Source organism: Electrophorus electricus, chromosome 7 (assembly GCF_013358815.1).
Source record: "Electrophorus electricus isolate fEleEle1 chromosome 7, fEleEle1.pri, whole genome shotgun sequence".
In the NCBI taxonomy this organism is placed as follows: Eukaryota; Metazoa; Chordata; class Actinopteri; order Gymnotiformes; family Gymnotidae; genus Electrophorus; species Electrophorus electricus.
The window spans coordinates 6471951-6499908 of NC_049541.1; the positions used below are offsets into that span (position 1 = coordinate 6471951).

The window sequence follows — 27958 nt, forward strand, 5'->3', positions numbered from 1 at the left end:
CCCTGTCATACAACAACCACTAACCAGGGCGGGGGTAGCAGACATATCCTCTGAGAGAAGGAAAGCATAAATACACAAATGTATACAATTGGCTAGTGTCACAGTGAATGATGTGCAGAGTGATGTTATCCCACCCACTCTGAGAGTAGCATCAATTTGCTCCCTTGAACTCCCAGCCAAAGCAAAATGTTCTACTCTTATAATCTGGTGAAGTACAGCTCACTCATTTAATGAGGTGTGTAATGATCTAATTATAATCTTGGTAGTCTGTGGTTTGGCAATGTTGCAGGCTTTTACACAGCTTTTTAGCTTTCTTGCAGACACGGCAGCGACTGATGATACTCGTCATTAATGGACCTTTCACTGTTTGAGGCACGGGCTTACTGTAAGAGAACACACATGGAATATTACAGAGATATGCATAAAACAACATACTATGCATATTTGACAGAAAAAAATAGGTAAACCAAAACCTTAAACCTTATAAAGGAGGCATCTAAACAAGGTTTCAACACTGCATCACTGGTGGCGTTAGATGTGTTCTGTAGTTCAGCAGAGTGGCCTCAAATAACATAGCCTCACCTGAACACCAAGCCTGTAGAGGCCAGCCAGTAGCTGTAGGAGTCTGGGTAGTAGTTACAAGTGCCACGGCCATGACACTCAATGAAGGGAACCTCACGGAAGTTCTCCAGGCAGGAGCCAGGCGAAATCAGGGACTGTCCAGAGCCCTCAGCACCTGCACCTGTTTGCTGAAGGCAAAAGGACGAGAAAGTATATAGCACTACTCGAACACATAGAATACATGTCTTAAGGCTATTGGAGAACAACGGAAATTTGTAGATAAAAATTATTTTAACCTAGGAAACCAACCTGTAGAGAGTGTATAAAAAATTTTGTGTATAAGAAGTTTTTCTGTCAATGTCTAAATAATCCCTGAACAGACTTAGTGCATTCCCTTTTACTGCTGCATTTATCATTCCAAACACAGTTCATGGATCAGCATACCCAATTCAGCTAATGAGGGTTTTTGTAGTTATAGCTGCTGAAAATGAATCAGATGTGTTGCGTAACAAGTGCTTGGCCCTGAATTCTAGTAACACCAGTAAACTTATACTACGAACTGTAGACTATGCCGTATTAGAAATACTCCTATATAGCATATGTAATATACCTCAAAACAGCTACAATTAAATGAGACTGACTGACCATGACAAAGGAATAGCCAGTCCACAGTGAAAACCAGCCTTTGGGACACTCTGGAATAGATGTGGTCTGGCTGTGGACAGCAATGGCATTGCTTGTGCTCTCACACACTGAACACCTGTCAAACAAGATAAAAATGTGTTGGGAATGCCAGGAATGCTGTGTCTCCGTCAGTAGGACTCAAACAGCCATGTCGGCCCAGCACCTGCTTATGTGTTTCGCCACAGCGTCCCCCCGGATCATGTTATTGGGCATGGGCTCGGCTGTGGACAGCCAGTAGGAGTAGTCGTTTCGGGAGGCGTAGCGGCAGGTCTCCTCTGTGTCACAGAACAGGAAAGGCATGGGGGAGAAGCGAGGCAGGCAGCTCCCAAGAGTACCTGAGGAAACATGGGCAATAGTTTGAGACATTGGCTCAAAGACACACCACCTCGGCTTGGGTACGATCGACAGAGAAGAGAGAATGACAAATGAGCAGGACTGACTATGGTTAAGGAAAGTAACAGAATCTTTTTTGCAATAACTATATCATCTGTGAGAAATATGTTTTTGCATTTTGTTTTGCATATGTTATTGCATCATGTATGTAGCCAATCAGATTCTGCCACAGAACACCACTGTGAAATTGTCCTGGATCAAGACATAATTTGTGACTGCTGGAGTTTAGACTACTTGATGCTTTATGTGAGCATTTATAGGGTGTGTGTGTGTGTGTGTGTTGTGTCTGTGTTACCCAGGTCCTGTCCATGTGCTCTCTTATTCCCATTGATGAAGAGCAGGGAATAGCCTGCATAGATGAGAGTGGTGCCAGGTGGGCAAGAGGGCACAAGGACACTCTGGCTGTGTCTGGTCAGCAGGAAGCCTTCTGTAAGTCCATGCACACCTCTTCCTGGAGGCCCCGGAAGGCCCTTCTGTCCAGGCTGTCCCATATTACCAACAAGCCCTAAACAGATATTGTTCAATAACAAGCTCCGTTTAGTTAATTCTGATCTGAAACTCTGTTTCATATACATTTGTGTTATTTATGAAACTTGAAGGCTGGATGTTGACCTGGCTGCCCAGGTGCTCCTTTATCTCCTTTTAATCCGGGGAACCCAGGATAACCCGGATAAGCCTTCCCTTGAAGGCCCTTGGGGCCTTGGACACCTGTAACAGAGAGGTGTTGCCATAACAAACACCTTGGCCCTTTGCACACATGAAAATGAAGATTGATGCAGTAAGATTAAACCAACTGAAATTAATGGTAAGAGTAAACGTTCCACTATACCTGGAGGCCCCTGTGGTCCAGGTGGCCCCATGTGTCCAGGAAGACCATGGTCTCCAGAGCTTCCATTTGGCCCTGGATCACCTTTAATGATCTTGATGATCACCTTATTGCCCTTTGAACCTAGAGAACACCAGACATTTTGTCTGGTGCATTGTCAGATAACCTACTGAAAAATAAACCTGTTCTTGTGTGTAAAATGCCATTTCTCTTTTATAAGTATAAAATGTAGCACCTAAGTAATGCCTTCAAAAATAAGTAGGTTGTTTTTTGTTTTTTTCAAATATGCTGGGGGTTTTTTGTTTTTTTTTGTTCTAAGGCTGATGGAGCACATGAGTGTGCAGTGAAATGTTTAGGTGCTCAGTACTGTATTGCAATGAACAAAATATACGTGCTACCACATGTGATGAAATCATGGTTTGACATGAGTGTCACAGTTTGCATTACCCTTTTCTCCTTTTCTTCCCTTGGATCCAGGTATACCTTTGGGGCCAGGATTGTAGCTAGGTTCTCCAGTCTCACCTTATCACAAGAACTAACTTGTTAGAAATAAACAGCCCCTCCATTTATTCTTCATATCTTAATTTTCAAAGTGGAATCTGAAATATCTAGAGTAGTAGGCATATCAGGTGCTAGTAGCTTAAACTTTAGAGAAATAGCTGTAAAAGAGGGTAATAACTGTAAAATAAGATTTTAGAAGAAGTCATAATAATGTAGTGGGTTATAATTCATGCCATGTGGTACCGAACAGAAGTCTCTCACCATGTGATCCAGGAAAGCCAGTAACCCCAGGGTCCCCTTGTAACCCAGGACTGCCTGCAGCACCCTTATACCCCTGTGCAAAGGCACCAAGTGTGAAACAAAAAGTCCTCCGACTATCACAGTGCATTGTCTTACACAGACTGGCAACTTAAAAAAATGATCAACCTTATTACATGGTATTCTAATCCTAATATAGGTTATTTAGGCAGTTTCAAATCAAATTTGAAGCCTAGAGAAGTGTTTCACTTTAAGCCCAGAATGTCCATCATCTCCTAACTCTCCAGCATGTCCTGGTGGGCCTGGCAGTCCCTTGTCCCCCTTGTCTCCTTTATGTCCAGGTAAGGAAGGCCCTGGAGGGCCCCTGGGACCTTGTGGCCCTGTCAATCAGACATTAAATCCCTGTGAGACACTGTAGTAGGCAGAAGAATGCTAGCTACAGATGGAGTGTTTATAAAGTGACTGTGGAATGCAGAGAAACTTTCTCAAACCAAAAGGTGCTGAAAACGATCCCCTTACCACGATCTCCAGGTCTACCAGGAAGACCAGGATCTCCTTTGTTCCCATGAAAGCATTCTCCCAAAGTCCCAGGATTACCACGCAAACCTGGAGGCCCTGAGGGTCCTAGGCTTCCTTTTATTCCAGCAGGACCAGGTGGTCCATAACTTGGAATGCCAGGAAGTCCTTGATCCCCCTTTGGACCTGACAATGTAACACTTTACAACTAATAATCCCTTATCACACGCTACAGCAAAAATCCACAGTAGAAAACAGAAAAACAAAAAAATGGACATAAGAACCAAGTAACTGATTAATGTTAACATAAAAACTTTAGCGCAAAGAATACAGCTAGAGTTGTTCACTGTAAGAAAATTTTCACCTGGTTGTCCTTTGTCTCCTTTTCTGCCTGGAGGAGCTTCTGTAGGACCTGAAAAAAAAATGATACAACAAAGTCAAAACTTGTAAACCATAAACTTCATCATAAAGGTTCAAGAACATTTTTAGGATGTTTTTACCCACTTTTCTCAGAAATGTAATGATTTCCCATTTCCATCCGAATGCTTGGCCTGCCAATATTACAAGATTGCTGTCATCCTAGACGGATGTGCTAACATGTGCTTCCTTGGATACAGGTGAAGCCAGCAATTGCATCATTTCAGATGACAGGACAGTGGAGCATGCTTGGAGGAGCATAGAATCTGCCCAGTTTTGTATATATGGCCTAACAGACTCTCGCAGCTGACTAGCATAGCATATAATGAGGGAAAAGAGAGCAAGGCTACATTTCCCATATGGAGAGCAGGGACAATAATGTTTCTCAGCTATAGATTCTCAGCTATAGTTGTGGCATCAACAGGTGCTTTCAACTGCATAGTGGTATACTGAGATAACACCACAAAGGTATATCATGTAAACCTTATATGCAACGCAAACATCACAGTTACAGCAAATGCAGATGTTTATAAAAGCATTATACAAAACTTAATGAAACAGAATAAAAGCAGGTTTTTACCTGTGTCTCCCTTTGGTCCTGGTGGCCCAGGATAGCCATCCCAACCTCGGTTGCCTATCTGACCTACTGGTCCAGGAAGACCAGGAAAACCGACACTCCCTGAGACAGATAAAGTACAGTTTACCCATTTGTCCAAAAGGCATACTTCAGTAATGCTCTATATTGTATCTTTTACTTTTAGTGCAAATAATGTGTTCACACTGGAAAGTACATGTAATGCACTGTTAATGCCTGGATGATGAACTAATAATGATAAAAATGAAGTGTTGAACGATGGACACTTTTTGCAGTTAGTGATCTACATATTGGAAAGGGATTTAAATTTAATATGGATGCCTCTGTGCTTCAGTATTTCTGCTTGATCTTATTAACATTAGGCTATTTGACATGTTATAATAGTAATGTAATTATAATAGTAGTAGTAGTAGTAATAATAATAATAATAATAATAATAATAATAATAATGTGGCATCCTAACGTTCCCTTGCTACTGACAACTGGACTTAGATAACTGGACTTGCTGGTTCACTTGGCACCGTTAAATAATGCGAGGTTCTGTGTTCTAATTTGTCATTTCCATTAAGTGCAAAACATTTTCAGTATCTCTCATCTTAAGCAAAGGATAGTTAAGTTGTCTGCAAGGTTGGGATTACCGTTCTGTACTGATTGTAGATTAATACATGTTTAATTTAACACTCAAAGATCATGGTTAATTAGAACTTTAAGATTGCTTTCTCAAACATATTTTAGTTGCATTAATTAAGATATAAGACAGAATTCAAGAAATGTATTGGAAGTATACATCATAGTCCTTAGAAACTGAAGATGCCAGAAGAAATCCCAAATGTGTACCTTGTAGACCAGGATTACCCCAAGGTCCTGGAGGCCCAGAAGGACCAGGAGAGCCTGGTAGACCACATGGTCCAGGGGGTCCTGAAACAAAAACATAGGAGTAATCAAATAAATACAACAAGTGAGGAAAATTAACTCCTGTCATACCAATACTTCTGCTAGCCACTTCAGCTGAATCTGTGTTCACCTCGAAGTCCAGAGTTTCCACCGTCTCCTGGAGTTCCTGTTGGCCCATGGTTACCTGGTTGACCAGGAAATCCAACATTCCCTTTCTCTCCTTTTTGTGGCTCATCACCTACTGGTCCAGGCTCTCCCTGTAGTGACACATGCATGCACATTCTCAGCCAGTGTTACAAACTGTTAAACCATTTAATCCCTTTTTTTTTCTATCTGTGTGAGTTCATGAATTATGCTCTTGGAACAAGACACAAACAGTATGCCTTTTAAAAAAGGTTTTGGTGAAAAGTTTATTCTTGGTCATAATAGTGATCAGTAGGAAACAGCAGAATCAATGTTGCCTCAGTTGATCAATTTGATCCAATTACAAGTTTAAATCATTTACTAACACATCAAACAAGAAATTTGAAGACCTATGTCAATTTGTATCATGTAATAACCACTGAGTAGCCAGACATTAATTTTTCCCTTTCATCATAACATTCATTTTATTTAATGTTGAATTTGAATGCATAAACAGCAATGTAATCCATGCAAATTATATACTGGAAAAGAGACACAGAGTTATCCCACCAGTTAAATTGTGACCATTAACATTTTTACATCTCCTGTGAGCATGACATAAATGTGACAATATAATGTTATTAAAACGAAAAGTAGACCCTTTGAGGTTTATAAGTACCAAATATATTTAAAAAATATATATAATACTGTAAAAAATTCTAATACACATGCTTGAAATATATAGCTTTGGTCATGTGACAAATACATAAAAATGCTCATATTAAACCAAGGCAAACTATATATTAAATTATATGTTGCCATTCAGCAATAAAACACATCAACAGCTCTATTAGAGCTTCACAAAATCAGAACATAATTTGTCACTGATGTTATCAGTGGCATTAAATGGATTAAGACTAAGCATAAATCAGACATACTATACAGCACCTTGCACAAGTATTCTGTTGTCTTATAACCTTGAACTGAAATTAACTTAATTGGAAACATATATCATGAATCTATGCACTAATGCTGGGCTGTGAGGAAAGCCACCATAGTTTACCTTTTGCCCTCTTGGCCCAGAAGGTCCCTGAGTGCCTACACCCTTCTCTCCTTTCTGTCCCTTTTTTCCAGGTACACCAGTTACTCCTGAAGGCCCTGGGGATCCAGGAAAACCTGGCTCTCCTTTAATACCTGGAGGACCTTTCACACAAGTCACAAATGAAATGCAATTACATTTCATGGATTGTCAATGCACTGTATCCCCAAGCACATGATAAAGTGATAGGTGTGTGAAGTGACAGAAGAAATGTGGTGTTTGTGTGCATGTAAACAGTGTCTGTTTTAAATTGTGGGAATTCTTGTGAAAAATCTCACCAGGAAAACCAATGTTTCCAGGATCTCCTCTAGATCCAGATAAGCCTGGTTCACCAGGAACATGGCTGTCAACCCCTCCATCACCTATAGGGCCTAGGCATTCAAAAGTCTGTCAACACTAGTACAGGATATATTTTATTTCACGTAAATAATTCCCTCACAAGTGCTTGTAATACATAAACATATACCTGGTGGTCCAGGCTGCCCAGGTATCCCATCTTTTCCATTAGCTCCTTTTGCACCTTGGGGTCCTGGATCTCCTATGGCACCACCTAAACCAGTCAGGCCTAATAAAGGTTAAAAAAAAGAAAAAAAAAGATTGTTGGTCAATTCAAACTAATCATTGACAGATACAAACCTTAATATTTCACAGCCATGAAGATTTGCCTGACTACCTACCTCTTGGAACTTATGTAAATAGATAATTATGTAATGGCAGCATAGCAATTACATAATTGTAATGCATATTATATATTATAGATCTGAATTACATGACCTATGTAAAATGACAATAAAATGTGTAAAGATAGTGACTGTTAAAATAATGGGTTAATATACAGTTGTCATAAGTACAATATCTTTGGAGGATGGAAAACTAATAGTACTTTACCTGCTGGTCCAGGGTCTCCTGCAGGTGCATGTATGTCACATCCCTTAGGACCTGGAGGTCCAGGTGCTCCAGGGTCTCCAGAATCACCAGGAGGACCCATCAGGCCTTTCATGCCAGCCACACCCTGAGATCCTGTGCACAGAAACAAATGTAACTGCAAGTTTTACTTTTTAGCGAGTGTTTGTTGCTGCTTATGTTATCTGACCTTTTTGTCCAGGTGGCCCAGGTTCTCCAGTGACCCCATTTGGTCCAGGAGCTGATGTTCCTGTTAATCCTGGATCTCCACTGGGTCCTAGAAGGTTAGCGATTAAAGGCAAAAATAAAAATGGCAGCTTGTCTTAAGGTATCACTTTAAGTAATGTTCGGCACTGCATGTTCTACAGGCATTACCTGTTTCCCCAAGAAGTCCATCTGACCCTGGGACACCCTGTTGTCCAGGGGGTCCCAGTGGTCCCTGCACTAAGAACCCAGGTGGGCCTGGGTTTCCAACATATCCAGGACTACCAAAACCTTGTAAACCAGGGTTTCCAATAATGCCCTTCTGTCCACGTGCTCCTACAAAAAGTATTTGTATATTTGTATTTGTAGGATGGACACTTTCTACAACAGACACATAAAAACTGAGCATTATGGTAGTAATCTCTAATAAAAACAGGTCATGATTAAGTAGCTCTATTATGAGATTTAGAAGAATCATCTGAGAACTGACCTGGGAGACCTGGTTGACCTCTTATTCCTGGATCACCTGCTGGACCAGGTGTTGCATTACAGTCACCTGGGGCACCAGGTGGACCCTGAACTCCCATTACACCTTTATTCCCTGTTTTAAAATCACAGTGTTGAATTAGCTGCATAGTATATTGCTGGAAGTACAGAACATGCTGGTTAGGTATATACCTTTGGAGCCATATGCCCCTTGTCTTCCTGCATCTCCAAATAGGCCAGGTAAACCCGTCACACCTGAGTCTCCTGGAGGGCCTTTAACACCTTGCTCACCTGAAAGCCCCACAGGGCCTTCCAGCCCTGGTGGGCCATAACCAACTTCTCCCTAGACATAGATCCTTTTTATTAGTGAACTTGATTTCCAAACGAATTGAACAATTTGCACTTTGTACTGTTGGTAGTGGGAAGCCTAATCCTCTCCCTCCCTCTTGTGAAGATGAGGAGATGTAAGCAGTCGGCTTCAAATGCCAGACAGCTTTATTCAGGGTTTTTAGATAGACAGAAAGACAGAGCACAAACAGGTTAAGCACATAAGCACACATGTAAGCACAGGCCTATAATCAGGCATAGGACAGCTAAATCGAAATTAGAAAAACTAAAATTAAGAAGATTGGAAAACAGTGGACATTTTGAAAAAAAGACCCCAAAGTGCATGTGGAAAACTCATTTGGCACTCAGAAAATGAATATGAATGTATTCTAATCTGAAAAAGTCCATAAACAGGAGGGAAGGTGGCAGAGCAGAGCCAGACCCAGTGTAGAACTGGAGTGATTGAACTCCAGGAGTGGTGGAACCAGTGTGTAGTCTGCTAAATAGAGGCTCTGTAAAGCCTCAGTCCCTAGCTAATTAACGGTTAATGTACAGGTATACAAAATTGTTACTATAGAATCATACATGTACTGGTGCACACTGCTTTACTGATTGTTAACTTATTTAAAATTCTTTTAATGTTTATAAAATTACTGTACATGTACTATTACCCACCATTTCATTCATACTGTATCCATACCTCTATAACATATGACTGAAATAAAAACTGTGGGTTCCTCCTTAGTGTTAAAGGACTGTGAAAATATGTAATAAGAAGCATTAACTTTGCTATCTCTATCTGCCCTGACCTTTGACCCTGGTACGCCTGGTGGTCCAATTGGTCCAGGTTGCCCATTCAAACCTACTCCAGGAACACCTGGGACCCCTGGATCGCCTTTGTTACCTACAGTAATGTGCATTATAAAATATTAGACATTAATAGCTGAATTTATAACCAACACATTAGTCAATTAGAAACTACACATTATTATAGAATTTGTAAGTGGAATGTGCTGTTTAAATTGATTATATAATTCTATAGGTTAAGCATATACCCACCTTTTATTCCTGGCAGCCCAGGAAGCTGAGGAGAAACACTGCCTCTTTCTCCTTTAGGACCAGGGTCACCTGGACTTCCTGTAAGGCCTTGCGACCCAGTACTCCCTGTTCAAAATGGCACAGAGAGATGTAAATATAAATGTTAGCTGAGAGCATGCCAGTAGAATATAAGCACCATTTAATATTAGTGTCAAGATTGGCCACCCTCCTAGTGTCCCAGGTTTCCCCGTATCGTGTCTTAGTTTTAATTTACTTCCTTGTTGTGGTTCTGTTCCTTAGTTTTGTTTTCTCCGCCCCTCATTATTGCACCCGTGTGTTGTTTAACCCTTATTAGTTAATGTATTTCAGCCCTGTGTTAGTTAAGTCTTGTGGCTGTTCAGTGTAAGCCTAGGTATTGTTTGTGAATTGAAGCTTATATGTTATTCCTAGCCACCTTGTGCGATTCTTAGTCTGTGTTGAAGCCAAGTTTGTGAAGTTTAGCCGCTGTTTGTAAGGCTAGCCTGTGTGTTAATCCAAACCTCTGTGAATTATTCTAGCTGTTTGTGTCAATTCTAACATCCATTTGTTAATCCTAACCTCTATGTTATATTCCTGCTTCCATTTTCTGTTGCCATGTGTTTGTGATATCACATATTCTTGGACTATCCATGTTGGTAATTTGACCCTGGACTGTTACAATGACGCTGACTCGATTTGCTCATAATAAATCTCGCACTTCTTCGCACATGCGTCCGCCTCCGTACTGCTCACCATTACAATTGGATTCAGAAAATTTGCTTTGAGAGTACCATAACCATCTGCAGAGTGCGTCATCCTCAGTGCCTCCAAACAGGGATTCAACCCTAATACATTTTAATCCATAAAACTAAGCAAAGCTTTATAAGTGGTGGTTCAATCTGGGATCATTCTGCATTAAAGTTTCTGTAATGTATACCTGGTGGTCCAGCTGGCCCTGAAAGGCCCTTACGACCTTTTAGACTTCTATAAGGCTCTCCTTTTGGTCCTAAAATAGAAGTGAAATTAAGATTAAGATTACATTTTACTATATTTTTGAGTTCTGAGTTTCAAAGCATATTATTCCACATTGAAGGTATACAAGGAAAGTGAGTAATGGTAGCAAAGTATACAATGTCATGCTTATTACCTGGTGGTCCTTGTATACCACTGAGGCCTTCTGCTCCACGACTGCCTTTCTCTCCAGAAAATCCAGGAACTCCATATCCTGGAGGTCCTGGTGGCCCCTGTGGTCCTGGTCTACCTGGATATCCTGGACGTCCAGGAAATCCTCGGTCTCCCCTGACACTGGAAGTCACATCCTAGTAACAAAATTAAAAATTAGTATAACAAAATGATTCATATTTTATTCTTACAAAGATAAAAGCACACCATCCTCTGTCTCTGATTGCCATAAATAAAACTTTGTTTCAGTCCTAAGTATATATTGAACATGTTACCATTCTAGAAACTATGTAGCCCACCTGAAATCATTATGCAGTTGGTGAAGGTGTGTTTCATGAATGTTTATCCAAACAGCACAACACAGTAAATGGTTGCAACAATCAGGACTACTTACTGTATCACCCATGGGCCCGGGTGGTCCCTTGACCCCAGGAAGTCCTGGTGGACCACGAAAGCCGTCTGATCCAGGTTGTCCCTGAAGCCCTGGAGATCCCATATCACCCTTCTCTCCATACTGGAAGAAGCTCCCACCACTTCCTTTCTCTCCCGGCAAACCCTGATGCCCAGGTGATCCTGGAAGCCCCTTCAGCCAAAACGTTAAGGCCAACACCATTTTAATGGTTAAAAAAATGAGAAGCTAAAACTCTTGCAGTAAATTTCATAAACACTGAATTTAGATACAGCATTGTGCATCGGTAAATGGGGGGAGGGGTGTGGTGAAGTCATTGATAGTAAATCATAGCAATTCTGGAAGCTACTGTATTGCTTTGGACTGTGCTGCAATTATAAGATCATAAGTCAAAAACATTATACCTGAAACCCTGGTAAACCATGTATTCCTTTAAAACCCAAATCTCCCTTTGATCCAGGTGGTGCATTTATTCCTAGAAGACATACAAATAATTCATATTTAAAAGTAAGATTATATTCAAACTAACTTTCAATCTTTGCATCCTATTGTAGCTGTGGGAAAATAATTCTATTTTTACCTGGAGGTCCAGGTAGCCCAGGAGGACCCTGGGGGCCTGGTGGATCATTGCAAGACAATGAACAGTCATAACAGGGCTCTCCCTTCTGACCTGCAATAAGGAAAATTGATTCAAATACCATCTGAAATCTCTTCAAACACATCAATAACTTCTAACCAACATCCCCATAAAAAGTGATGCCATAAAGCTACTTGGCTAATAATCAGAATGGTGACAGTTCAAGCCCCACCACTGCCAAAGTTTGCCACTGCTGGACCCCTAGGCAAGACCTTTAACTGTCAATTGCTCAGGTTTTATTCAGTCATAATTGCAAGTTGCTCCATGCCATAAATGTAATATTACTGTAAAAGCTATAATAGAATTTTGTCATGAGAGTTTGTGCACCCTTTAATCCTTGTTCACCAGCTTGTCCAGGATGGCCCACAACACCTTTGTATCCTTTAGGACCCACAAGTTTCTGCTGACCTGCATTATAATGTGAAAAAAGTGATACATGATAAAGAAATCTCAAAGGTTTATAGAACACATCCATAAACTACACTGGTAAAAGGCCATTCAAGATAAATAAAAAAAAACAAGCCTTTAATGTCTTTCACTAATCTAAATCAGCATAATAAAATCACTAAAGCTACACTGATTTTAAGCACAGATGTAAACTTATAGTGTGCAATGTGCAGGGTATTGTGTATGAAAGTTCTGAAACCTGAGGGCATCAATATGCCTGGAGGTCCTGGATCTCCACGAGGCCCTGTAATTCCTGGGGATCCCTCTGTACCAGGAGGTCCAAACTGATCTAGGGCTGGGTCACTCTTTTCCCCTTTGACCCCCATTAGACCTCGTGGCCCTCTTGGTCCTGCTGGTCCAGGGATGTAAGAACCTCCACCTATATATTCAAAATGTTTTATCATATGTCTGTGGTTAATGACTGCTTAGTTACATTGTAAACTCTACTAGATGTATATTGCATTTATTTATTTATAATTATTTTAACCAGTAATATGCCCAGTTAAATTTCTGTGTATTGTGTACATTTGGCAGCTAAATAATTTTGTTCTATTCTATTCTATTAAAAAAGCATTTATTTTTCAAAAAGTACTTTGGTCAGCAATGCTTTGATTGGTAATCTACCTGGAAGGCCAGGTGGTCCAGGAAATCCTGTGACACCTTCAAAAGATCAGAAATGTAATGATCATGCAATGGATGTCAAAAATTAAAATATATATTGTTTACATTATACATTATAGTCTCAATATAATGCAGATATCAAGGACCATCTGTGAAGAATTTAATGCAGTCATTTGTGAAGAATCATTTGTGTATAAGCACATGGTTGTACCCACCCAGACTACCAGTGGGACCAGGTGGCCCTTTAGTACCGGGCTCTCCCCGATATCCTTTAACTTCGGAATACAGAGCACCCTGCAGACCATAGTAGTGATGGCTGATATATTGCAGGTGTGGAAATATTGTCTGAGATATTTTATTTAGTATTGTATGATACATATACAAAAGTAAATATTAAAACAGTCTCACACACACACACACACACACACTGAATCAGAAGAAGATTCTAGGTGAGTAACTGCAGTGTACTGTAGTAAGAGATATTCAAAACTGTAGTGAAGTACACCAAGTTTCCAAAAAAACAGAATGTTTCAGACAGAAGTCCTTCATCTGCTATGCAAGCAAAGTGCTTCTGAATTAGTAGTGCTGGAAAGGACAAATCCTTAATTCTGATGGTTCGAAGGTGTTCAACAAACTGATAAGCAAGTATTCTTTTAGATTCTCCAATGTAACCAGGAGGAATGGGTGATGATAATTGATCCTTTTATGCCAGTTATTTTAGTGGCTGTGTTAATGTATTTACATGTAGCACATCTAGAGTGGTTGCAAGCTACAGTACCCCAGCCATTATTTGAATGAGCATTTATCTTATGTATTAGTAGTCTAGTATATTAGTCTATAATATTAATATTTATAAACTACACTAATATTAAAATCAATAAAATGTGTTACTTGCTATTGATTATACTGTTTAAATAGAACATTAAACAGGAGTCACCTCTCCAGGTGGACCCATGGGACCCCTGTCACCTTTCTCTCCCTGGAAAAGATGATTGTGCAAAGCACACACACATATACGTTGCTGCAACCTCTAAGATTCAATAAGCAAGCTTTAATGTTGTGAATCTATATGCTAGAAGGGTATATGTATATATCTCTGACCTTGGTTCCTGACGGGCCAGTCAGATATCCGGGAGCACCAGGATCTCCTTTTACACCCTTTTGATTGATTAATAAATTTAACATATTCACAGCCACCGTATACACAAAAATAGAAATAGATACAGACATACCCAAAATAAAGTTAACAAAAAAGATATAAAAGATGTTCTATATAAGTATAACCACTGTATCTATAAGCAAGCTATAAAAGTATTAAAAATCCTAGATTTTGTAAAATAGGCAATTGTCTGCACTGCATCTTCCAGACACACAGAACTGGCTGATATAATGCACTCAGCCAGAGCACACAGACATGGAAACAGATATTTTGTGCCATCCTCTTGGTTTGTGTCCCACTCTTCCCTACCATTAGCAAACTATCAAACACATTACCTTTAATCCTGTGAATCCAGGAACTCCAGAATTCCCAAATTTTCCCTAAATGTACAATATTTAGTTAGTATGCCATCTTCTGCCCAGTTAATATAATTTCATACTAAATAAGACTATCAGGTACAAAACAGACACAGTCAGATTAAAGCATGTGATTACATGGAAATCACACAAGCTATGTTGTTTGGAAAGGTACACCAGCTAATGTAGTTAACCAACTTACTGTACATACTGGGAGCCATGGATTGCAAAGCTAACTAAAGTTGCTTTCTTTAAAATTGCCAAATACTTTGAAATTAGTAAAATACTTTAAGTAATGGCAGGTATCTTAGTAAACAGAATGGGATGTACCAGATGCCACACCAGTGCCTGTGATGATCTGTTTCTAACCTGCACTTGCAAAGATGGAAATTAGATGTATGAAAGAAAAGTTGTATTAAAAACACACATCAGCATTTACCATAACACCCCTGTCCCCTTTGACTCCTTTTTCACCTTTATGGTCTGAAGGACCAGGGTGCGCCTATAGAGAGGAGACATTAATATCATATTCTTTATAGTATTACAGGGAAATTAAATATATAGGATATATTACACAATATAAAGTATGCAGAGAAAAACCCAGAGACACTTCAGAGATCACAAGAGCAGTCATGGAATATGGAAAAAGGGAATATGGAGTACATACACACACACACACACAAACAAATACACACACACACACACACACACACACACACACACACACACACACACACACACACACAAACAAACACACACACACACACACACAAATCCAGCATTTTCAGTTTGTTTGGTCATTACATATTTATACAAATTGCAATACATCTGCAAGCAAACTAAATTGTAGTCGACAGTCGACAATTTTGAAACTTGAAACTTGAAACAAACTAAATTTTCTGAGTAAATACTTACACTTCTTCCCTTGCATCCCTTGTCACCAATGTCTCCATGATCACCCTGAGGAGAGGTATCCAAGAAAGTGATTAAACATTTTTGGACATGGGGAGGCAGACACAGCAAAAGCACCAACATGAACTCCTGCAGAGGTAAATTCACACTTGAAAAATTAGATTCAATTTTTGAGTGATGATTCTGCAATGGATATTTTACCTTGTAATATGTGACAAAACTGAATTAAATGTTACCTTTAAATCCTTAGGGCCAGTTGCGTATAGCTTTGTTCCTCGTGGACCTGCTATACCAGGAGGCCCATGGTTTCCCTAAATACATTATATCACATCACAGCCTAGAACAAGGATAATGCTATGTAAAGATAATAATTTTAGCCACTAGAGGGCACTGTTAGGCCTATAATTTTTCTTTTCTCTAAACTACAAACATTACTGTACTTGTGATATGTTACCAAAAGCACCTAACAAATTTTGAAGTTAATATTATATAAGGATCATGCATTAATACAGAGGATAAAGCTTTAATATTATATGAAGGTGGACCTTTGGACCAGGGGGTCCTGGAATACCAGTCCATTGACCTTCTGTACCCTACACACACACACACACACACACACACACACACACACACACACACACACACACACAAAAGACACCAACACAAATTCATGTTTAACAATAGCCAGTCATGAATTTACAGTTGTACTATAAGAAAGGTCATCACTGAATACCTTTAATCCTGGAGGTCCAGGAGGCCCATCTGATCCCTATTTCAGAAATGAAATCTTTATGCTTTTTTAAATCAGCTGACTACAACACAATCATCCACATGTCTACGGGTCCAGGAATATGAGCAAACATTATTTACAACTTGAGAATAAACCTAAAAGCATTGTTTCAAGTTGAAAAATATTGCTTAAAACTCCAATAAAATTATAATATGTTGTGTATATTTTCCAAACATTAAAAAATAAATTTAATAGTTTTTGGATAGGAAGAGTTACATTGTTTAATATCAATAATTTCTGGAAAAAAATTATTTATAAGAGCTAAAAACTTGATTACATCACCTGCTCTTGATAATACTTGTATAACTCATAGATTACTGAAGCCACAGTTACACAAAGTACTATTCTTTTGTCTGTACCTAAGAGTACCATCTTGATGAGGCAAAGAGGAATGATGTTTCAGACTCACATCAGTGCCTCTGAAACCCTTTGGTCCAGGCATGCCATCAAAGCCAGGGGGGCCCTGTGGTCCCTGTGGGAGAAATGACCTATATTTGCAAAAGGAATACATGACACTCAGAAGCCTTTGAGAGTCCTGCTTATATAAGGAGAGGCATCTCCAATAAATGTCTTGAAGAAAATGACATACTGGAGGACCTTTTTGTCCTGAAGGCCAAAAAATCCCTGTCTGATACACGTCTGATGGTCTGTTACCCTGTCACAAGAATGAAGTTAAAAATGTGAACAAAATAAAAATGCATAATGACAGAAATGCTTTAGGACTCTAGATAAATGTATGAAAATTGCACATAAGATGATAAGGTTCTGGACTAGTAATCAGAGGGTTGCTGGTTCAAGCTCAACCACTGCCAAGTTACCACTCTTGGATCTTTCAGTAAGGCCCTTTACTTAAGGCCCTCAGTTGCTCAAATTGTATTCAATCACAATTGTAAGTCACTCTGGATAAGAGCATCTGCTAAATGTTGTAATTGATGATTGTGATGATGATCATGAAATGTAATGAGAAAGAACTTACCTTTGACCCAGGTGAACCTGGTGGTCCCTGTAAAAAACAGGAAAGGGGATGCAGTCAGTTTTGGCACAGTAATAATGACAAATGTTTTTTTTTATTATTACAAAAAGAGATGATTAAACCATAAAAAAATTATTAGACCAAAAGGTTCACTCTCACTCTAGGTCCATGTGTGCCAGGTCTGCCTGCTGGGCCAAGTAAGCCAATCTCTCCCTGTGCACAGATATGTAAAATTCTGAGCAGCACATGTATTGCCACATATTTACTGTAATTCATGGTTAACATTGATAATGCTGGTTAAAAACCTTTGTGCCGTTACACCCAGGGCTCCCAGGTAAGCCAATGGGACCCTGATTTCCTGGAGTGCCCTGAAGACAGCAAAAAGAGTGCGTACACACACACACACACACACACACACACACACACACACACACACACACATGAATGTATGCACACGTTACATGTTAGGTGACTGAGCAACAGCTAAGGTGGACTGGAAAACTCTGTTGTAAACTTACTGGCAAACCCGGAGATCCATGGAAACCTGGATTTCCACTGGCCCCCTACAAAAGCACAGAAAAGGGTGTTTAATCCACTAATGTAAAGTCTTCAAAGAACTGTTTATTGACTTTGACTATTCAAACTCACATTCACGTATTCTTTCATGTACACACACAAAGATACACACACACACACAAACACACACACACACACATTTTAAACAATGAAACATTAAAACTATTACCCTGTCCCCTTTTGATCCTGGGTTACCTATAGGACCAGTATTTCCCTTAGAAAGAAAATGTGATCATGTTGATGAGATCAGCAGATGAAGCATTGTCCATCATTATTCCACACACCTTGAAGTAAATGTACCTTTAATTTTGCATTCATGTATAAAGGACGTTTATAAGTGAGTGACTAGATTCCCTAGTTTTACATGAGAAAGGCACTTCCCTTTCTACACCAAGTAACTCAAGGCTTTCACACCATTTTACCTTCTCACCCTGAGGACCTCGATGACCCTCAGGACCAGCATAGCCTTTAAGTCCAGGAGGACCAATTTCACCAGGATATCCCTTTTCACCCTATGAGAAAGCAGAGATTGATCAAGAAGTGCACAACTGCACATTATCTATAAAGCGTGTATGAAGCTAAAGCTGCCATTGACTACTACAATTCCAAGGGATAGGACTCTAAAATAAATAGAAGATAGTAAACATAATAACAGACACTCATTACAGTAACCTCCAGTTCATTGAAGTATGAAGGAGGTGGGTACCTACTTCACTTTCTGTTCTCCAAAACATCCCTATAAAGGTTTAATAGAGTTTAGGTGACTGAAGAGACCTAATGTTCAAGGTCATCCTGGTGCTTGTGAAACCACTCTTGAATTTGTTTTAAAGTGTAAATGGAAACATCATTTACGCCACAGGGTGCAATAGGGTATGCACCTTTCTGTGTTGGTCTTGAATTCAAAGAGTGTTTTTATGTCAGTTAATAAACTGCAGATTTATGGGTGGATTATTTGAATCTGAAGATTTGAACCTTTGTGGAAATATGCTGATTCAATACTGTGCCCATTTTGGGGGGCCATGGCTTTTCATCTAAATATACAGACACTGATCACTGATGTTTCTGTCAGTTACTCTTACCTGTTCATTGCTGTTTTCCGGGGGGTGGGGGTGTCCTCAAGTGGGTTTTACACATCGTTGTTATTTCAATAAACTTTGTCAAATCCAATTTTCATATCATGTATGATATATATTTGTGTGCCAGAAGAGCAGATTTCACTTCTTTGAAGTGTGTGCAATGGTCAGTCTTAGCATTCAAAGGAAAACAGACATAGCTGGTCATGTCAACAGGAGTGTAAGGAAGTAGGACCTCTCAACCCCTACTGCTGAACCTCATCAGGTGGTTCGTGTACAGAGACACACGAAAAAACACATCGCAATACACTCAGAATGTTCTTACATACATAAATGCACTTAAAACTGGTGTACTTCCTGCTTCCTTGCTACTCTGACATTTTTCTACTTAGTTCTACTTCTTCAACCGTTTTTATTTCAAAAAGTTATTTTTTTTCAAGTTGCAGTATCTGTGATTATGTCAAAGAAATACAAAGCCAACAGTGGTGGATTTTTCTTATAATTTTCATATTTTTAAGATTAGTGCCACAGATACTGGAACAGGAAAAGTTCTGATGGATACTAAAAGAAACACATACGAAAATGGCTCCTCAGGTTTCTGAACATATGTGCTGTCAGAAATGCTACAATCTCCTAAAGTGTTGTAAAAGAGTTTTAGGAGTTTATTATCTGAATTTAAAAGCTGGCATTCTGGTACTACGCGAAGAGTATCAGAGTGTGGGAATGTTGGCACTAGACCACCAACTGGCCGCATAGTGGAACAGTGAGCAGTGGAGACACACAGAGCCGGGCCAATGGAATGCATGAATGGAGCCACTACCATAGTACAGATGGCAGGAATAATCAGTGGGTTTGGTTTGAGGCCCAACCCAAATGACGTGTTATGTACAGCTCTGTAATCCTGTAGCAGAACCACAAGGCCTCAGCCTGTAGACACAACTGGCCCTCATAATAGGGGACTACTCTATCAATGATGTGAAATATTGGAAAGTCATAGTTTGCTGTGAGCCAAACATCACAGTTTCTGACAACAATACTGGCTGACCACACAACGGTGATATGGCTTTTTGCGCATGTCGGCAAGCGTGCGAATTATTGACAAGGGGCTTTAATGACCTATTCAGCCCAGTTATAATGCTCAGTATTCAAACATTTATCAGTGGCCCTCTGCTTGCACAGACAACAAATATTTTCTCAAGGCTACTCGAATTAAACACGTGGCTACACAAAAGCTGCAGGTAAAACAACGAGAACTTTATTGAGAACTTCAACCTGTTTTTTGGAAAGAGGCGATTGTTTAGGCGAGATGGACTATGCACAAGCAGAGAACAGATAACTTAATTTTCTCGGTGCACAATCTATCCACGCCCACCAAAGATGACATACTAGCACAAGTACCCAAGGACTCCCTTCCACCAGCGGATTTTATCGCTCCAGAGCCACAACATCTTTCCACCACTGTGGACACCCTGACGGACCTGCAGACCTCGGATGAGAGCTATGACAATAACAAAGCTTATCAGCTTCTGGGAACACACTCCCCTGAGGACTCTACACTGTCCTCTATCTCCACACACCTTTCACCCCTCCTGAACCTCCCAGAAACAGTGGAGAAGCTGGTATCAGTTGGGACAGGCTGTCACTTTCCTTGTCAGCCAGCCCTCAGGTCGAACATAAAACCTGCCCAAACCCCCCTCCACGCTCATCTACTGCCTTATCAACACCTCCATCCCTTAGACCCTCCTCTAAGAAGAGTCAAGCTCCTCCACCACGTGTGGAGCCCCAACCACCACCAGAAAGGCAGCTCCACATGACCACATCACCAACAGGACCCCCACCCACCATCATCCGCTGTAGTGGAAGAGGACACCTCAATCTCATATAGTGTGCTATACTGATGTTCTTTGGGGCCCTGCTGTTACACTGATGATGTCAGCAGTACTTTTCAAAAAGAAGCTTGGACCCAGCATGCCAGTAATTTTTCCCATTTCAGTGCTCATCAGAAACAGAAAAACCAGGGAGTACATCTCAGACATTGTAAATGTGTAAAATCTGCATTATGTATGATACAAGCCACAGCTTTTGGTGCAGTGAACAAAGGTTACTAAGTTAGCTCTTCTTAATATTTGGTCTCATGAACAAATCTCATTTAATTAATGATTTTATTATAGCCCATTGGCTTGATTTTATGTTTGTAACTGAAAGATGGTTAAAAAAAAACAACAATGTCACAACCGTATTAATTGAGTCAGCATCAACAAACAGCTACTTTATAAATGTTTCTCGAGCCAGCCAGAAAGGTGGAGGTACAGCTGCTCTATTTAATGGTTCCTTCCAATGTCAGCAGTTATTTGGTAACTTTACATCCTTTGAGTATTTTTGTGCTGTCCTGACAGGGATGCCAAAAATATTACCAGTAACAGTCTGTAGGCCTCCAAAGTATAATGCAGATTTTATTGATGAATTTACAAATATGCTATCTTTCATTTCCACTGATTTCAACTATTTTGTAATTGCTACAGATTTTAACATGCACATTGACAATCCCATGGATAGCTATGCCAAGGAACTCTATGCCATATTGAACTCTTTTGGTCTCGCTCAGCATTTGACTGGGAGTACATACTCTCATGGTCACACTATGGATTTGGTTATTGCAAAAGGTCTCAACATATTAGCCTCTGTTAAGGATGTAGCTTTGTCAAATCTTTACTGTATGTTCTTTGATATGTGGGCCTCATCAGAACACAAGACCTGACATGTTAGTTTTAAGAAGAGGTTTATTAATGACACCACTGCTACACTTCTCATGAGCAAAATGAGCATGGCAACATACCAACTTTCTGGGTCTGTTAATGCCTTGTTGAACAGCGTCAACTCAAAAATTGTTAGTTATGGATGAAAATGCTCCAGTTAAAGCTAAAACTAATTCAGGTAAACAGAGAGCACCATGAAGAAATGCTACTGCAGTTCAAAGTCAAAAAAGAGGATGCAGGAAGTCTGAATGCAGATGGCATAAAACAAAAGTTCAGATTCACAAGAAATCTACAAAAATGTGCTGCATGTTTACAGTATAATTATATGCACAGCAAGACAAACCTTTTCCTTGCATTATCAACAATAGCATTGTCAACAACAACATTATCAACAATAACATTAACAATAACAAATTACTCTTCACAAAGGTTGACAGATGTCACAGTTGGCCCCTCCGTAGTGTCTCTGTCACCTTGGCAACCCTATCTTGTGTTCTTGTTTAATTCCTGGTTTCTCCTCCATGAGATTCCTTGTTTTGGCTCTGATCCTTGTTTTGTTTTCTCTGCCCCTCATGAGTTTCATCTGTGTCTTGTTTAGTTCTCATTAGCCCATGTATTTAATCCCTATGTTTGCCTCAGTATATTTCTGGTCATTGGTTGTCGTGTTTGCTCTGCCCATTATTACCTAGCCTCTGTTTGTTTTTCACACTTTAGCCTGTTTCCCTGTTCCCTAGTCTGGTATTGTATATTTTTTGCTCTTTGTTTATTATGTTCTTATGTTTATTAGAATATTTTCGTGTTGGCTCTATGACCCTGAACCTTTATAACTCTGATTCTGGAGTTTCACTTAATAAATCTCACACTTCTCAGCATTTGCATCCATCTCGTGATGGTTCACTGTTTAACAAATTAACAAACTTTCAAACACAAATGTCCCCTGAATTAATATCAACTGAACGATGCACTAAGTTTCACCCTTTTTTAATACTAAAGTTCTCAATATCAGTCAAGCTGTTAGTGTTTCTATCCACCAATGAGCCTATGACTTGGCAATCACCATATAAAATGATCATGAAAATGTCCCAATTTAGTGCTATCAAAAATGTTATTTTATTCGACACAGCGAGGCACCTTAAATCCTCTACATGTAGCCGTGACAAATTTTCTACTACTTTTTTAAATAATGTGTTTCATTCAAAAGCAGACAACATACTCTTATCAAGTGTTTTTCCTAATGCACTTATAACCATTATTTAAAAAGATAAACTTTTTATGTAAGTGTGTTAAGTAATTACAGACTTCTCAAATCTACCTTTTATTGGGAAACTCTTTGAGAAAATTGTTTTCAAGTAACTTACTGATTTCCCATTCTCAAATGGCTGTCTAGACAAATTTCAGTCAGGATTTCTACCTACTCACAGTACTGAGACTACTCTAATCAAGGTAATTAATGACCTTTTGAACACAGATTCAGGGAAGCTGTCAGTTCTACTAATGCTTGATCTTAGTACAGCCTTTGATACTGTAGACTATAATATTCATATATGTAGACTTGAGAAGTGGGTTGGACTCTCAGGAGCAGTCTTAAAATGGTTCAGTTCATCCCTGCAAGAATGTAGTTATTTTGCTGAAAATAAAGTTTCTGAAACAGTACAAGCGACATGTGGGTTGTAACCTAAGGGTCGCTTTTACTTAACTTATATATGCTTCCGCTTGGCCAAATCATACAAGACTGGGCTATCGTAATATAGCTCTGCAGATGACACAGATTTACTTAGCCCTTTTCCAAGACAACTATGGTTCCTGTAACTGGATGGGCCAAAACTTTCTGCAATTGAATAAACATAAAACAGAGATTATTATACTTGGTAACAGCAATGAAAGGCACAGACTAGCTGCCCACTTGGACTCAAAATCTCTAAACCAAAACATACTATTAGACTCTGATCTCAGTTTTAGCAGTCCCATAAAATCATTAACTAAGTCAGCATTTTAGCATCTTAAAGACATCAACAAGATCAGGGATTTCTTGACTAAACCAGACCTAGATAAACTTGTAGCATGGTTGTCTACTCTAATGGACTCCTATTAAGACTCCCAAAAAAGACAGACAGCTTCAGTTGATGCAAAATGCAGCTGCTAGAGTTCTCACTAGGAGCAAAAGAAGAAATCACATTGCCCCCACTCTTAACTCCTTACCCTGGTTACCAGTATACTACAGAATTGACTTCAAGGTATAATTACTGGTCCTTAATTCACTTAGTGGTGTATGACCAGTGTATCTATCTGATATGCTGCACAGTTATGAGCCAGGCAGAACACACAGGTCATTAAGAACTAATCAGTTCATCCTCCCTAAGGTGAAAACTAAGCATGGAAAGGCAGCATTTAGCTACTATGCTGTTTCTAAATGGAACCAGCTGTCGGAGGATATTAGAAGAGCTCCAACACCAGATGTTTTTAAATCAAAGTTAAAAACATGCCTATTTGGGCAGGCTTTTGGCTCAGGTTAGCTATTGTTATTTTGGTTCCTGTGGCAGTGTACCTCAACAATTTATATTATTATTATTATTATTATTATTATTATTTTCTTTCATTCTTATTTTTTATATATTCCTTATCTTATGCATTTTAATCTTATTTTAATTTCTCTCAATCTATCACTTTATTTATTGAAACTGTTTAATTTCTCTTAATTTTATTTCTTAAATTCTTGTTCTTAATATTTAAATTTCAATTTTAATAAACCATGTAATGGTTTTACTATTTTTCTTGGCAAAGACGAGGTGATAGATCTTGGGATGCAATAAGCTTTGTCTATTCTTATGTGAAGCACTTTGATTTGCCATTGTGTATGAAAGGTATTATATAAATAAACTTGCCTCACCTTCCTTAAAACTGGTGGAATTCATATGCAGTAGACAACATATACATGGGGCTTCGTGTTCCCAGACTTGTGGCAACATGGCCCAAAAAGAACCCCTCTACTGCAGGAACCGGCTCCAGTTCCAATATAATCACACTTCTCACAGATGAGACCATGCAAAGAAGATAACCCCCTTGTAGGAAAAGTTGCAGCAGGATGAATGTTTGCCTGAGTTCAAGGCTGCTACGGGTCACGATGCTCTTGCATTGGTAAATATGTGACGGATTAGCCATAATAAGTGGCATTTTGCAGCTGCTGAAGGGTGCATCTAAAAATGTTCTTCTGCAGGGTCTTAGCCCACAAAACCGAGGAGCAAACCAGACAGTGCTGTTAGACTATAACCGATATTAATTCCAGTGCAGTTGCCATCATTCATATTTTGTCACCATATCTTGTGCATTAGTCTACTATATATATGTTTATATACTGTAGTCTTGGAATGTTACCTACCAGATGCAAAGTTTACACTTTACATCACTCATAGGACAGTTGGGTGCTTTTAGTATAAATCATTAAATTAATATTAATATCACTACATTACAAACAGTAAATTCTAGTTTTAAAGAATATTTTGCTTTAAAACGACAACTAGAAAAGCCTTGATTTGTAGACTTCATTTATTGCTTTGTTTCACACAAGAGTCAATAGTCTTACTCCTGAGAAAGAAAAAAAATCGAAATATCTATTTCGGGTGATGTAACATTAGTTGATGATATGTTAAAATGTGACCAATCTTCAATGTTACATAGCTGGAAAAAAAAAACATGCGTAATGCTGTCTTGAGTACTAACTCTTATGTACCAGTTAGTTAGTTAGCTAATTAGCCAGATATCTGTTTACCTGCACACCTGAGCTAAGACTCTTCAAGCACGCATCTTTCAACAAAAGGATCACGTGTTTCATCAAATGTCCCTGGTGTCACTCATGGCTTGCTACCTAACATATACTGACATGTAACCTGAAGGTAGGCTAGTCTGCGAACAAACACAGCAGATACATACATATCCACAAATGTCCCTGGCATCACTCATTGCTTTATAGCTAATGTTCGCTAAAATTAAATGTGGTCAGATAAATGTCACGATTCAGCGATAGGACTGAACCCCGTCAGTGAGCGAAAATGCTTCTTCTATGCTAGCAGGCTAGCTGATCCGGCAAAAAGGATAAAACAGACAAATAAAAATAATTAAATAAATAAATAAATGAAACAACCAATTCATAAAGTCCTGTTAATTTGTCTGTGCTTAGCATGCCTTCCTTCTAGCTAGTGAATTCAAACAGGGAAGCAGGTGTACTGCTCAGCTGCACCTTAGCAAGAAATGGAAGCTGGATTAATTTCAGATGCCATCAGAGGACGAAAATACATTTGAGCCATAAACATACAAAATATTCATATTTACAAATAAATCCAATCTACACCATAATCTGTATTCTATGACTATACGTTTGACAAATGTAATGACAATAATGCAGGGTTAGCTTGAATAAGAACTAGTAAGACAGCATCCCAGGGAGCAAACACACTTGGTCATACTGCTAAATATATGTAAGCGTCTGTCAATGCTGAAAATGTAATGTAAATGTAATCAATTTATGAACATGTGTTGCTTATTTTGTGATACTCATATTCTACCTTTTGACCTTTTACTCCTTCACAGTGACATCTGGATTTCCCACTGCACACACATCCCTGAAACACAAAAATATGAAAATAAATGCAGGATTAAATCACATGCCAAAAATAAAACGTGGACTATATGTTGCATTATACATGTACAGTGAATCACATTAGAGGTTAATTAAAAATGCACAGACAGAATAAAAACAGACCCTCACCAGATCCTCCACCAAATACCATTTATTCTATACTTCAGTGTACAAATTATAACCATTGCAGGTACATAATCAATCATTTTTGTGAAACATCACCTCAATCATTAAGGCTTAGTAAAATGTGCAACATTCTTCTCTGTGTCATTTTACATGGACAAATTACTATATGATCATTTTAATTCAGTTATGTGTGTATATATATATATATATATATATATATATATATATATATATATATATATATATATGTGTGTGTGTGTGTGTGTGTGTGTGTGTATATAATGCTTTTAACAACATACATCATCTCAAAACAGCTTTAGGCATATACCATATCATAACATCTGTTCATTCATGCTTTTTTAAACATTTCACAAAGCATACTGCAATATCAATATGTAGCCATATAATTTTGCCAATACCATGCAGCCCAACTTGATAAGAACCCCAGCAGCAGCATAAACTCATGGAGTCAATGTATTACTGTGAATAATCAGCCCCATAGAGTGACAAACAATGCTGCTACCTGACATCTGCCTTCCCTTTTTTCTCCACACTGTTTACTCATGTAATTCTAGAAAAAAACACTACTGATGATGACACAGATTGCAGAAGATTACAGAAACAAGCCTCTCTGTCTGTGCAAATTCTATTACTTGCCTTAGTTACTGTTCAGGGTGTAGAAGTTCTTTATGTGGACATACTGTTTTGTTTTTGTTCCACCATGTTTAAAAAGTTTAAAAAGCTGCAAACTATGCTTTCAGTGATAGTTCAGCCTGCAAATGTTATTGAGTTCTTTGGACAGTTATGATGCTCCATGGAAAAATTCAAAGCTTAAAGAGCCTTAAAGGGTTTTATTATATTCACATTCTTTGCAAGGGTAATAAGTTAAAGTCCTACATTGATACGTACAGTCACTCAGTAGTCAGAATTCCTGGCTGTGAACAAGACATTCTGAACATTCTGAATTTTGCCACTCTCACGCACTCATGTTTACCCACATTGCAGCAATGACATAATTTAATTGTTCATAAAACTTTGTAAATTACAGAAGTCCTTTACTACAAAGTATATGTCTTCAGTGATACGTTTCTTTAACAACGAATAGTTACTGCAAGTGGCCACGGGTGACAGACAGCATCGCAGATTAAAAAAAAAAAAGAGTAATGCAAAGTTCGGTTTACCGCCTTGGCCTTCACGTGCAGCAACACAAGCGAAGTGAGAAGCAAAAACAGCAGACCCGAGGCGCTCATCCCTCTGAGCGCGAGTAGTTCGACCCCACAACCTTATTTAAATGTTTTTCTGCGTTTTGCATCAAGTTAGCTTCTCATCTGTCTTCTGTCAACTTAGCTGCTTTCCACAAGTATACTGGTAGGCCTTTATCGTTTATTTAGGACCCTTTTTTAATTGCTTTTGCTGGGGATAACACCTCGAGTTAAAAGCGTTCACCGTTTTAAAAGCTACCGCA

General features: G+C 39.0%; 1 protein-coding gene across 1 annotated transcript; it reads right to left on the reverse strand.

The window, feature by feature from the left end:
- Window positions 1–247: 247 nt before the first annotated feature.
- On the reverse strand, window positions 248–27743 carry LOC113590153 (collagen alpha-3(IV) chain-like). The gene is made up of 45 exons (XM_035528113.1): window positions 27675–27743; window positions 26294–26350; window positions 18328–18417; window positions 18075–18119; window positions 17848–17892; window positions 17635–17697; window positions 17333–17359; window positions 16766–16828; window positions 16300–16335; window positions 16112–16159; window positions 15803–15877; window positions 15570–15695; window positions 15094–15156; window positions 13355–13433; window positions 12735–12897; window positions 12015–12058; window positions 11839–11909; window positions 11420–11608; window positions 10991–11162; window positions 10781–10849; window positions 9847–9951; window positions 9597–9691; window positions 8653–8803; window positions 8465–8575; window positions 8146–8310; window positions 7961–8047; window positions 7756–7887; window positions 7334–7432; window positions 7146–7238; window positions 6832–6971; window positions 5776–5902; window positions 5589–5669; window positions 4737–4835; window positions 4104–4151; window positions 3743–3925; window positions 3473–3603; window positions 3227–3299; window positions 2912–2986; window positions 2468–2587; window positions 2251–2346; window positions 1934–2143; window positions 1409–1580; window positions 1207–1321; window positions 583–749; window positions 248–383 (listed from the first exon to the last, which is right to left on the reverse strand). Exons 1-45 carry the CDS (start codon window positions 27741–27743, stop codon window positions 248–250), a joined length of 4605 nt encoding a protein of 1534 aa, XP_035384006.1.
- Between the last annotated feature and the right edge of the window lie 215 nt (window positions 27744–27958).